This window comes from Vespula pensylvanica, chromosome 5 (assembly GCF_014466175.1).
Source record: "Vespula pensylvanica isolate Volc-1 chromosome 5, ASM1446617v1, whole genome shotgun sequence".
Taxonomy (NCBI): domain Eukaryota; kingdom Metazoa; phylum Arthropoda; class Insecta; order Hymenoptera; family Vespidae; genus Vespula; species Vespula pensylvanica.
In genome coordinates, this window is record NC_057689.1 from 4,238,658 (window position 1) to 4,253,124 (window position 14,467).

At 38.1% G+C, this 14,467-nt stretch overlaps 1 protein-coding gene across 9 annotated transcripts in view; it reads right to left on the bottom strand.

Moving 5' to 3' along the window:
- LOC122629691 (AF4/FMR2 family member 4) overlaps positions 1-14,467 on the bottom strand; it is a 153,230-nt gene that overhangs the window by 48,674 nt on the left and 90,089 nt on the right. Inside the window, exon 1 of one of the 9 annotated variants that reach the window (XM_043813418.1) lies at positions 1,542-1,927. The exons of the other annotated variants lie outside the window; for them this stretch is intronic. Within the exon in view, the coding sequence (XP_043669353.1) occupies positions 1,542-1,556 (15 nt within the window). The 5' untranslated portion in view covers positions 1,557-1,927. Of the gene's footprint in view, positions 1-1,541; positions 1,928-14,467 lie in introns of those variants that run through there. 9 annotated transcript variants of the gene reach the window in all.

Sequence of the window (14,467 nt, forward strand, 5' to 3'; positions counted from 1 at the left end):
TTATGGCTACTCCATCTCTGTCTTTCTTCTTCGCACAACAATAACTACGTTCTATTTTAGACCATACATTTTTGAATAGTCTAGTCTAAATCTATATTCTGTCAGATTAATATAAACTAATTAATTAATAAAGAAGTTTGTTACGAATATATATATATATATATATATATATATATATTTCTTTTTTAGGTAATCGTATACGAAAGTTAAATATTTCGTTTAACGGAAACGCATAAAACTAATTATAATACAGATTACTTAAAAGGATATCTATATATACAAAATAATATGGAACGTTTAGAAGAGCTCTTGTAACGCGCAATAAGCAACGATAGTAATTAATCGGAGATCTCGTCCTATTGACCTGGAAAAGTCGACTATTCAAGATAAGTTTCGTAAACATGGATTACGTGTTATTATGTTTTGACTATGCGTAGAAGAGATTCGACGTGAAGGATGATCGATTTGTTTGTCGGACGTAAGGGGAAGGAAAATTCGAAGCTCTTTTCTTCCATTAAGGTTTAGGAAGAAAAAGGATGGAGAATATTAAGTACTCGATGAAAGTCTGATTAAACTGCGAGAGAGCGGATGAGTCTCGAGATGACATAAATTCGATGGTCCGATGGATGAGAGAGGTTGCTAAGGGTGAGAGAGTAAAAGAGAGAGAAAGAGAGGTAGATAGAAAATGAAAGAGAGAGAGATGGTTAAATGAGCAGGTCAGGGACTTTCCTTCCGGCCTGACGACCTCGCTCAATCTTCCCTCTACGAATCCTTCGCGTCCTCCTTTACCATCCCTCCCACCCCCTCCTTCCTATTTCATCTCCTCGTTTCTTTCACCAAGTCCAAGAGACCAACACATGATCTCGTATTCGTTGTCGACGTCATTGCCTTGACAATAAAAGGACTCCTCGGGACGCTCGTAAAGCATCGAAATTATCGTTCGGAGCGAAATATATACATTTATTTATTATTGTAAAATTAGAGTAAACTACATATACACACACACACACACATATATATATATATATGCATATATAAATAAATGTTGGTGTCCTCGTTGTTGTTTACAAATCGTAGAACGCCGTGATCGATATGGTTTAATTGTTGATTCGTTTACGCTATCGTGAAAAACGAAAGAGGAGGGAAGGGACAATTCGAGGGAAAATAAACGAGGAGGAAATAATATAAAAGTATTTAACGAATATGATATAATTCATCATCTTTAATATATTTCATTTAAACGTTTCGACTGGAACGCTTTGCGAGAGGCAAGAGGATTAGAACGAGCAACAAGAGATTATCCTGTCTCTATCGGTCGGATTATCGTTCGCAGATAAATCTCACGCCCACACATTGACTTGCGTTGAAATCGTTTCGAACTGGTAAACGAAAGAAAGAAAGAAAGAAAGAAAGAAAGAAAGAAAGGGAAGAAAAGAAATAAAGAAATAAAAGTGAGTTCGATGGTCTCTCCCTTCCTCTCTTTCTCTCTTTCTCCTGATACTCGTGCAAAGTAAATATGTATGTATGTGAGTCATCCTTACCAGATGTGCTCTCATCTCCCATTGAACGACTTTTTACAAAGAATGATAATCGCAAACAACGATATCACAGCGAAATTCCTTAAGAGATTTTCGAAAGCTTCTTAGATATTCTTGTAACAGTAAGTTACAACGTTCTTAACTCTCCGAGGTTTCTCGATCGACTGCCGACGCGAAATAATACAATTTGATCGACGATGAATCAACGTTTGTCTTTGCCTCTATTGTTATCCCACGAAACGAACTAGTTGGAACGTAAACAAGCTTTTTTTTCTTTTACTCTCAACGCGGTTCTTCGAAGCTCATCGACATCGTCGATCATCGCTTTCTGCGTCGTTTATTTTTTTTCCTTCTTCTTCTCTTTCTTTATATATTGCTCTCTCTTTTCTTTTTTTTTTTTTTTTTTTTGTTAATACCTACGTTCAAAAATAAACGTTCAAGAACGTTCGCACCTCGAAAGGAAATTTTACGTTCGATATATATGTATGTATCTATCTGTTTTAACATTTAAAAATAATATTTTTTTCAGATAATTTTTTTTATTATAATTTAGAATATGGTTGTCGTCGTCCATCTCCCCTCTCAAAAATGAAAAACAAAGAAAAAAAAAGAAGATTTAATCGTTTCGTGTTTTCCTTGTACGAAACCTAAGAAAGTACATACGTACGTATGTACAATATATAGATATATAGATATATAGATATATGGATATATACATACATACGTACATACATACATACATACATACATACATACATACATCGATACATAGATACATACATACATACGTACATTCATATATACATACATACATACATACATACACGTTATAAGAGAATAAAAGTAAAATGGAATAAGGTAAGGAAAGGCGTGGCGAGGATGGACTGTCCGGCAGTTGGCAAGCGGTGAAAATTTTCTTCGCAGAAAGGACGCTTCTTCTTTCGTGTCTAACTATATAACATACAAAATTGTGTTTCGTTCGTGACAATAAAGAAACGTTCTCAAAGGGATGCATGTTTTAACCATGCGACTTTCGAGTTTACGAGAAACGTCGTTTAGAAATTAGTCAAATAAGATTTTACTTGAGAAAATGTAATATCTTCACCTTCCTCTTTCTCTCTCTCTCTCTCTCTCACTCTCACTCTCACTCTCACTCTCTCTCTGTGCCACGTTAATTCCTGTCTACGTTGGAATACTGAAAATGGAAATTTATGATTTCAGGGTTAAGACGACGCGACGTGTTGATTCACTGAAGAACACGTCGGCAAGCAATGCGACGAATTTCGCAGAGAGGAATCCGAAGACGAACGAGATACTCGCTGTTCTCTCTGTGTTCTCTTTTAACTGAATAAAACACATACTCACGGAGAATCACTGTCTGTTTCTCTCTTTCTGTGTCTCTATCTCTCTATCTTTGTCGAAGATAAACTTTTCTCTTGTTACGTGATCTAAGATCACAAGACAGTGAGAGAATCATTTTGACGAAGCTAAATCCTTCCTTTCTCGATTGGTAAGCAACGTCGCTCTCGTTTCGACTATCTACTCTCTTGGAATTCTAAATATTTATTACGTAAGCCGATCTAACGATAGAAATATCTAGCTATGTATATGGTTATCCATCTACATACGTATGTACATACGTATCAACGTAAGTACGTCAATCGTAACAAAACTTTTTTATCGGAAGGTAAGATCTACGAGAGTTTTCATTTCGTTACCCTCGATCAATCGAATCAAGCTGTGATCGATCGGATTAAATGTAGAATATAAGAGTCAAGACTTCGTTCGAATTGACGAGCAAAGAAGATTGTCGAATCTTGGTAGAAACGGTGGTACATCAGTCGTCGTTTCAAGCAAAAGCTCCATGAATCCTTTACGTAGATATTTGCAAGTAATTGTTTGACCGATAAGCGCCTTTAAAGATCGAGTCATAAAGAGTTCTCTTTTTCTCTCTCTCTTTTTCTCTCTCCCTCTCTTTTTCATTCTTACTCCCTATGCGGCATAAAAGACGTACGGGTATGAGTTTCCCCTTCTCTCACTTTTTCTTCGCTCCATCATTCGCTGCGGCAAAAGCTTGGAAAAACCAGGCCAGCACGTTGGCGTTCGAGTTAAGCTCCTTATTTTCGAAAGAAATTCGACAAAGAGAGACCCCGAGAGTGTGTCTACCTCCCGATGAAATATTTTTTGCAATGGCCGATCCCCCAAAAGGCACAGTTGATGATCGTTTTAAGTGTTTACATTTGAAACGGAAGAAAAAGAAATATACGATCCTCTTTTTAAATTATCTTCAACGTCATATATTATACACGTCGTCGTTACGATCGTCGGACTTTTAAATCGTCACTTTCGTTCTCGTAATTAATTTAAAGTAAGTTTCGTATTTCGTTGGGAACGAAAAAAGGAGGAAAAAAGAAATAGAAATAGAAAGAAGATATTTCTTGTCGAATGTCTCGCTCTTTTCTCAACGATCTTTTCATTATCGAAACGTTGAATGATTTCGTGCAGTCTGTCTTTTACTATCTTCCTCCTCGCCAAAGAACCTCGGGCTATCCTTGGAAAAAAAAAAAGAGGAAAAAAGAAAAAAGAACGAAGGGGAGGGGGCGTAAAAGCGAGACGTGAACCGAAACGAAAGGAAACGAAAGGAAAAGAAACGTCGTCGTCGTCGTCGTCGTCGTTATCGTCGTCGGTCGGCTGTGATTCTTTGCTCTGAGAATCTGAAGATTCTCTGCTTCGACAAATTTTTGGTAAAAGCTTCGGTCTTTCTTTTACGTCGAGAGGATTCGCTTTGATATCCACGCAAAACGAGTTCTCTGCTAGTTCGCGAAGGATAAAACATCGACGGAACGATGACGAAAAGGAATGAAGAGAAGAGAGAGAGAGAGAGAGAGAGAGAGAGAGAGAGAAATTTAAACTGTTCTATCCAGTCTTTCATTTTCCTCGTCCCTCTCCTCGCTACTTATCGCCCGTCGTCTTTGTACTCTTCTTTCGTATTTCGTGATCCGTATTCGTAAAAGTTAAACGCGTGTGAGCTCGATAAAAGGTGTGATATAAACGATAATCGATATTTATCGGGACACGCCTTTCTCGTCCTTTTAAATATCAATTATAAGTAATACGTTAATCTCTTTGATATAATCCAATATCGTACATAACGAAGTAAATCTATTACCTAACGTTATAAATAAATTATTTATTTGCGAAGAAGATAAGTTTACTCGAGAGTTATATATACGCTATCTATGAAATAAAATAATACAACATACTATAATACAATACGAGTAAATGCTTCTTACACTCTTGCATGGCGCAACAAAACGAAATAATATGATTCCTCGCGGATATCCATTCAATTTCTTACGTTTGCTATTTCGTTTTTCCTTCTTCTTTTTTATTTCTTTGTTTGTATCATACATCTCGGAGTAAACTCAAAGTTCAAGATACGACGATAAGATGACGTACATATGCATGTACGTATACGTATGCAGTAAGCACGCATGTAAGTAAAATCAATCGACCGTACGAGATTCCACAGCGTAAAGCAACGCTTTAAGCGAGTCGATTAATAAGGAGAGCGGTGCTCAACCCTCGTCCTCCTCCCACCCCTTTTCCTCTACCATCGTATATAGTATTACGCTGAAACAGAAGCGATCCTGAATGCCATCGGTTACGACGTTATATAACCGACGATCGGCGGCCTCGCGAGTACGGCATAACTCTCTCGTGGATATCGTCTACGTATGCTGTATGTATAACATAGACAACATTACGTACATACATACATACATATGTACGAAGAGATGAGACCACGAAAAAAACCGCAACGATTTCAACGCGGCAGGTGATGTCTCGTTTGAGGTTACGTGAGCACCGACACGTATTTCCCGGTATCTTCGAGTTCCTTTCTCGATGCACACATATGTGTATGCATGTAATAAATATATATACATACATATATATATATATATATATATTTATTTATTTATTTATTTGAAGATAAACTTCCTACTACTACTACTACTATTACTACTACTACTACTACTACTACTACTATTTCTTCTTCTTCTTCTATTTCTTCTTCTACTTCTACTACTTCTTTATAAATAATTATCATTACGATCTTAACAATGAAGATAAAAAGAAATACTTCAGTTAATTCATGCATATTCGTCGAACTCCTTCTCATCGATCGGAAAAATATTTCACGATCGGATATAAATTGCTTGATAAGGCAAAAAATAAAAAGAGAGAGAGAGAGAGAGAGAGAGAGAGAGAGAGGGAGAGAGAGAGAGAGAGGAAGAGATTCAATGTATAAATAGAATAACATCATCTATGAAAAATATTTCAGATAAACACATATATTTTTTTCCTTCCTTCGAGCAACAACAGTTGCAATTCTTAAACATTGAAATAGGTCTTTCTATCTCTATTTCTCTCGCCTTCTCTCTATCTCTTTCTCTTTATCTCTTTCTCTGTCTCTTTACGACGGATCTTCCCTTCGCACTTTACACAAGGTTGTTCCTTCCTGACAGGCAGCCGTCTAACTGAAATCTCTATTCTAGCGCAGAGAACAGAGAATATGGGCGTTAAAAAGGACAAGACGCGAATTCTCACGCGAGTTTCCAACACGCTGGAGAGAAATGATCAAGGACAAAGCTGTAAGATTATATTCGCGTACGTCGTCGTCGGTCTGGATAAAAAAGAAAAGAAAAAAAAAAAAAAAAAAAGAAAGAAATAGAAGAAAAAAGAGGAAAAAACCGGAGTGAAAACTACGAATCTTTCATTTCTCTCTCTTTCTCTCTCTCTCTCTCTCTCTTTCTAATCTCAAGCGAAATCGTAAAACCGCAAAGCTAACGCTTATTAATATTATTACTACCACTATTACCGCAGGATATACAAAGTACATATTTATTTCACATGTACAAACGTACACGTAACACGCGTTGATTAATCGTGCGGGAATCGTACTTCCATCGGGATTTTTGAGTGGCTCGCTTTGATTTCGCGCACGAAACGTAGCGTTAATTAACGCTTCGTCCAAGTCACGCTCGTTTCTCGTCCTCGTCCTCGTCGTCGTCCTCGTCGTCGTCATCGTCGTCGTCGTCGTCGTCGTCATTTACATACATACATACATACGTACATACATACATAGATACATACAGAAGAGGAAAGTTTCGAGCAAGCGAACGAACGAACGAACGAACGAACGAACGAACGAATGAACGAACGAATGAACGTACACACTCGTCGATGAGAAACAAAACCGAGTACGTTGCCTTGACTAGTATGCTCTTTTTATCGAGCCTATAAAAAAAAAATTCACTTTTCCACTTCCTCCTCCTCCGTCTCCTCCTCCTGCTCTTCATCTTGCTTTTCCTCCTTCCCTTTCCTTTTTCTCCTCGACCTCTTCGTTCTCTGCTCTTTTTTTTTCTTTTTTTCTTTTTAAGAGAAGAGAGAAATCACCGTACGTGAAAATTTTTCCCCTGCGCTAAATACACACCAACGCTCTCCTCACGAGTCTTCCCTTACGAATTCACATATTCTCTTATTCTTTTCCCCATAACTCGTCAAACATTTCGAAGCAGTCGTTCGCGCGTGTTCACGCACGCGAGAAACGTTTCCCTCAAATATTTACTTCCCCCGGTCGTGCGCGACGAAGATGTTGCTGACACGGCCGTGACACAGGTAATAACAGACTCATCAGAGAAATATGATTTCTTTTTAACGCGCTCGACTCTTAACTTTCTCGTATATTTATAGAGAAAGAGAGAAAGAGAAAGAGAGAGAGAGAGAGAGAGAGAGAGAGAGAGAGAGAGAGAGAGAAATGATAAGAGATCGATTGATATAGAATTTTCTATACACAATGTCACAAATATTCTTTTCCGTTTACTCGGATCTTTAAAAATGAAAGAATAAGAAGAAGAAGTAGAAAAAAAAGTAGACCAACTTCTTATTTATCTTTCTTTCGGAGAGAGAAAAAGAGAGAGAGAGAGAGAGAGAGAGAATAGAAAAAAGAAGGGAAAAAAGAAGTAAGAAGGAAAAAACGAGGATTCTTTTTAGAGAGCAAAAGTATGTTGTAGTAGTAAGACAGTCGTAATAAGTTGTAGTAGTCCTGACAGTCGTAATAAAGAATGAATGGATTCTTTTTTTTCTACCTTGCACTCCTTCCCCCCCCTCTCTCTCTCTCTCTTTCATTCTCGATGAAACGTTCATGTTACGTCGTTAAAAAATCAAATATACTTTCCGCCGTGTTTTCCGAGGAGACAAAAACAGGACGCCAAGGGAAAAGAATTGAGGGAGATGGTCGAAAGGGGGAAGGGGTGCTTGCAGAAAGTGAGAAAAGGTGAAAAAAGGGAAATGTTCGACAGAGAGAGAAAGAAAAAGAGAAAGAGAACGAGAGAGAGAGAGAGAGAGAGAGAGAGAGAGAGAGAACGGACGAACTATGGAAGAAAAAAAAAGGAACGAAAAGAGAAAGAAAAAAGGAAAAAAAGAGAGAGAAAAGGAAAGCAGCGCACGTAAAGGGCGAAATGCTGTCGTCGTGCAACGGCCCTACTCACCTCTTTCCCATTTTAAAATGGTACGTGCCTGGCATCGCTTTTCCACGTTTTGCCTACCCATCGTCATCGTCGTCGTCGTCGTCGTCGTCGTCGTCGGCGTCGGCGTCGTCTCACGTAAAATTCGCATTAACCGACCAACGACTGCGACGTTTGTACCAACTAAGCAACCCTTATCGTATTTCTACTACTGACATCGAAAAATTTCTTTTCTATCGGAAAATCCGTAGGATTCGTTCTTAATTAAAACTCGATAGGTTCGATTACCGCGATTCGAACGATTTACGAGTTCGTTCGAAAAGGTAGGAGAAGGAGGAGAAGAAGAGGGAAAAGAAGGAGGAGGAAGAGGAAAAGGAGGAAAGAGAAAATAAATAAACACGTATACAGGCCAATTTATCTCAACGTAGAAATATATACGGATCCGTTATATCTGTCAAACTTGGTAAAAGAAACAATAAAATCTGAGACGTTTAACGGAAGTAGAGATAGGAGAGGATCAGGATCAAGATCAGAATGAAGTTGAAGAAGGATTGAAGGAAGAGAATGTGAAAGATCGATCGAACATCCGGGCAAACTCCTTCAGGCTGTTTACCGTTGTCCTACATTGTGCTGTCGATAGTAAAGGACTGGACAACATTATCCGGATATGCTCGTCGATCTTTCGAAAACGCATGTTCAACCGTTCGTCTATGTTACCCTCGGGGGAACAATATCCTTTTGTTTTTCGATATCTTTCATGAAAAGAAAAGTATCTCGTAACACCTTTGACGATCGACCTTTTTCAATACTTTCGAGCTTTCGTACTTTTAAGGGGTAAGGAGAATAAAATATATTTTTTAGAGAAAGATTTCGAAAAGAAACGAAAACGAGAATGCGATGGAAAGTTGACTTGACTTGGGGGATTTGTTTTTCCTCCGGAAAAATACTCACGAGAGAGTACTAGCAGCATCATTTTAAATCGATTCTCGAAAGAATCTCGTTGAAAACGTCGCTACTTGTTTACGTCGATACATACATACATACATACGTACGTACGTACATACATTCATACATATATATAAAAGTATATTATATAGATACATAAAGTTAGTAACGTCAGCGTGTCGCGTAGATACGTGTAACACCGAAGTCAAGAGATGCTACTCGGCTTCGACTTTCAAAGGATATCTCTCGGCGAGATGACCTCGTCTCTTCTCAGGCGTACCACCTGTTACTGCCAGCCATTCGTCTCTTTACTACATCATAATACTCGGCTCGGTCTATGTATGCTTCGTATTATCATATTATTTCGTACTGAAATGATACAACGTTCGCTCCGAAGTTTTAAATAATTCTCTATATTGAAATTCCACGAATTTCGAAAAGGTCGTATCGTATAAGATAATATTTCGGAGAAATACATATACATACATATATACATATATACATACATACATACATACATACATACATACATACATACATACATACATACACACATACATATATACATACATACATATATATAAAAGAAAAAACAAAGTGACGACAACAAAAAAAAACAAATAAAAAAGAAATAATGAAAATGGGTAAAAACGATGAAGATGATCAACTTTAATAAAATAATAATAATAAAAAATAATAATAATAATAATTTGATAATAATAGTTTTAAAAAAATGCTTTATAAATCTTCAACGAGTATCATGTAATTCTTTCGAAAATTTCATTTGCACGAAATGGACAAGAATGAGTCCGACACTGACTTATATTTTTAATTCGCTTCACGTTCCATTCTCTTCTTCATCGTCGTCGTCGTCGTCGTCGTCGTCGTCGACTTATTTACCAGAGCATAAAAATTTCTCGTCGTACGGTCATTCAGCACAAGCTTCGTACCTTCCTACGCTAACCTCGATGTCGTTAAAACAACGATTATTAATGCATTACAAAGGCTGCATAATAATGATCCACGATTAAGCATGATCTCTTAGAAGTCAGCGGTTGCCTCTACTGTATCGGATAAACGAGGTTGCAGTTTTATATCTATATCTTTCATGTACGTTCAGCTTTGAAGCGTTTGCACACCTTCTTGAACTATGTACTCGTTAAAAAGATCAACGATCGTTCGACTTTACACAGCACGAGCTCGAAACGTGCCTTCGCTAGGCGACGATCGATCACTTCGAAACGTTCCCAATGAAATATAAGCGGTATTCTTCAAGGTTAGTAATCATAGACGAGTAGATAGAAACCGTCCCACCAATCATCCTGCCATCGCGACGACGCGCTGAAATAGTATACTTTTTCCTAAATCGACGCGTGAAATCGCTAATTATGTATTCCTTGACAACACTTTTTTACCCTACCTACGTCGTCACGCTTTAAATATACGAGTAATTCTCTTCCTTTTTTTTTTCTTTTCTTTTTTCTTTTTTTTTTTTAATCACTCAAATTATACATGCAGAACGATAATAAAGAATATATATTCGCGGTCTACGTCAGAAGGAAAGATATTAAAAAAAAAAAAAAAAAAAAAAAAAAAAAAAAAAAAAAAAAAAAAAAAAAAAAAAAGTAATATTAAATCCTTCTTCCTTATCTCCTACTATCCTCCTTTACAACCAAATCGACGTTCGAACGAATACGAAGGAAATTTGCAAAACACGATACGTCGAAGAAAATAACGATGATGATGATGATAATAATAATAATAATAATATTGCAAAATGGATAAGAGGAGCGAGCTCGATTAAATAGAAAGTTTGTTAACTGTGTGCGAGTAGGTCTTTTGTAAGTTAGAAAAAAAATAAAGATAAGAGAAGGGTTGAGAGGTAGAGCGAGCTAGTGGAAGAAGGGACGAAGAAAGGGATGACAATCTAGCTTGGCACGAAGTGTCGGGGGTTACTAATCATCGTGGCGTCGAGACAGAAAATACTCGGGGTCCATCCATCGCTTTCTCTCCACTCTCATCGCCGTTTATTTTTCATTCTTTTCTACGTCGAGAGAAGCAGCACAGCAAGCACGGTAACGTAGAAGCAAAAGCATCGTCTCTACTCGTAACTCCCTCTCCAATTTCCGTCCTCTCCCGATCTACCATTTTCCTTTTCTCGGTCCACCGGCGACGTCCTTCTTCTCGTCCTTTTCTCCACCCTACCTCCCCCTATCTATATACCCTCGCTCTCTTTCTATTTCCATCCTCTACTTTATTCTCTTTCACCCTGAATGTCTCCTCTCGGTTTTCTTTCTCTTTCCTCGTTTACGTTGTCTGTCTTTCTCTTTCTCTTTCTCTTTGTCTCTTTCTCTCTTCTTTTCTTTTCCTCTCTTTCCTGCGTATTCTTGCGTAACCCCAGACGTTTGTGATTAAAGGCAAAGCGAAAGACGACAGACGGGAAAATTTTTATTTCGAGAAAAACAGTCCGATCCAACGCGATTTTTTTTTCTTTTCTTTTTTTCTTTTTCTTTTTCTTTAGAAATTCACGAATGTATCAATCACGGATATTCCATTCCTCCTGATTTTCTTCGAGGCGATAAAAATAAAAAAAAGAAAAAGGAAAAAAGAAAAAAGAGAGAAAGAGAGAGAGAGAGAGAGAAAGAACATAGGGTATACATACATTTTTGTTTGTAGGGACGAGAGAAGAGGATTATCACGTGGAGAAGATTTGACGCTCGAGCGAACGAATAAATTGGCGATCGACATTGAAATACCACTTACCTAATCGCATCGTGATTAGAGGAGAAGGAAGCCCGGCCCCTGTCGCGATGCGTTAAGTAACAAGAATTAGCGTGCGCGTGCAATGAAGCGATAAACGGATATCTTCACTATTACGTTTAACGATCAAAACCACTTCGCTTGACTTTCGCTATGTTCCTCGTTTATTGATCGTAAACCCCCGTACCCTTTACCCTTTACCTCTTAACCCCAACTCCTGCTGTCCTGCTGTTCCCCTGCACCTTACTACCCCGAATCAACTACCTCTCTCTCTACCTAACCCCTCTAACAAAAATTCACGACAAACTTTATGAACACGATAAATACGATTTAAGACTAATCAAGTTTAATTTTTCTTTTTCTTTCTTTTTTTTTTTTTTTTTTTTTAACAAAAACCTTCCAACGTTTTAGTTATTAGGAACGTCGTTTAAAATATATAGTGACTTTTCGATAGAATAATTCTATAGAACAGTCGTATATAATATGGAATATTCAATAGAAAATGGAAAATTTTCTCTTTTCTATTAGGAATTAATGTCTAATGCCGAACTAATGGGGGAAGTATCGGATAATGGTTGAAAGTTTCGTTGGTACCAGAAAGTCGATAAATTCTTCTATGGAAATATAGGTATAACAAACCGAGGTATGCCAGTGAAGGTAGAAGTCCCAAAGAAATCGAAAGTCGAAAGGGAGGGGTAGAGGAATGAAGAAGGGAAATTACCGAAATTCATGATAGGCATTACCGAGGTTAAACGGATGCCGCGGCTAAATTCGAATCATGGACTCGTGCCAAGGGTGCGATTAATTCGTCTTCTCTCTCTCTCTCTCTCTCTGTCTCTCTCTTTCTGCCCCTTTCTACCTCTTTCTCTTTGCTGTTAATCCTTCTCTTTTGCTCTTACTCTTTGCTGCGAGAAGGTAAAGGGCCTCTTCGAAATGGTCGTATACATCGCGACGCGACGTCCAACGAGATTTGGGTCGAATGCGAGCCAAATAGAGCGAGCGAATTCGCACGGTGCCGCAAAAGAAGACGAATAAATAGAGAGGGAGGAAAAGAAAAAAAAAAGTAAAAGAGAGAAATAGAGAGAAAGAGAGGAAAGAGAGAGAGAGAGAAAGAGAGAAAAGTCGATGCACTCTACCTCCGATGGCAACGATTTCGCACGAAGCATTAAAGAACTGAGATATCGCCGGATTACGAAGCTTAATAACGGCCAGAGAGAAAGAGAAAAAAAAAAGTTGGAGAAAGAAAGAAAAAGAGAAAGAGACAGACGTAGAGTAAAGAGAAGGGAAAAAAAAGAAAGGAAAGGGGAAAGAAAGTAAAGGAGTAGAATTCCCGGTCTGGGAAACTATCGGTAGGTGGGTGGAAAAAGAAAAGAGTAAAAAGGAAAGCTTGGAAGCTGCTTCACTGGTGAAAAGAATATCGTGCTCGCGCGTTCGCTTCATTTTCTAATTGTAAAAAGAAAAAGATAGGAAGAAGAAGGAGAAAGAGAAAGAAAAAGAGAGAGAAAGAGAAAGACAGACAGAAAGGAGTTGGAAAATAAATCTTTTGGTGTCTGAATGTCGGGAAGATACGAAAGAAGAGAAAGAGAAAAGAATTAAAAAAAAAAAAAAAAAAGAAGAAAGAAAGAAAGAAAACAAAAAAGAAAAGGTAAATGAAAGATAAGAGAATAAAAAAAAAAAAATACAAATATATCGAGCCCCATTTTTTTTACTCCCTTTTCTCTACCTGCTTTTAAACGATACAATTCTCGAGGAAAAAAAAAATTCAAAATTTTTACTCCGCCTACCACCCCTCCCACCCCAACTCGCCCTCTCTTATTTTTTTTTCTCTTATTCATGCTCGTACGTTTCATCGAAGCGAGTACACGATCCGTTCGAATGGAAAGCGCGATAATTCAATTGTCGTTATAACGCCAGAAATACAGTTTTTATTCGGTAGGAGAAAGGTTAAACATACACCTCTCTCTTCTCTCTTTTCTCTTTCTCTGTACCAAACGAACACGGTCCGTTCAGTGAGTCCAACAAATGATTTTCACCGAGCCGTGAATCCGTCAAATTTTTCGGCGTACCGACCAATTCGCTGTTTCTACAACAAACTGACTCGTTTCATTTGCTCGATTCTCTCTCTCTCTCTCTCTCTCTCTCTCTCTCTCTCTCTCTCTTTCTCTCTCAATTTCTCTATAAGCAGGTATTAAGTATATATTTAAAGAAAAAAAGAAAAAGAAAAGAAAAACTATCCGTTAATCGTTACAGTGATTATAACTTTCCAATAAAAGAAAAAAAGCAAGAAAGAAAAAGAAAGGATAGAACGATACGAGGAACGAGAAGATTAACTCCCTATCGGTGGCCGACCACCTTCTTCCGTCTCTCTCTCTCTCTCTCTCTCTCTCTCTCTCTCTCTCTCTCTCTCTCGTTCCTCTCCTCCCTTCCACCATTATACGGCATCGTAGGTAATTTTCCAGCAGCGTGTACCACCGAACGTGGGTTACCAGCCCATTGTTTATTTCCTCCGGTAGTCCTCGAGTTCTCTCTTTTCTTCCCTTCGTTCCTCCGCTTACCCTCTTATTCCAACTCTCCCACACAGACGAACACAAAGATATGATTCCGTATACGTAAATATGTACGTTTGTACGTGTAAGTACATATAACTATGCGCCGTTCGTTCGCTCGCTCGCTCGCTCCTCCTCCTCCTCCTCC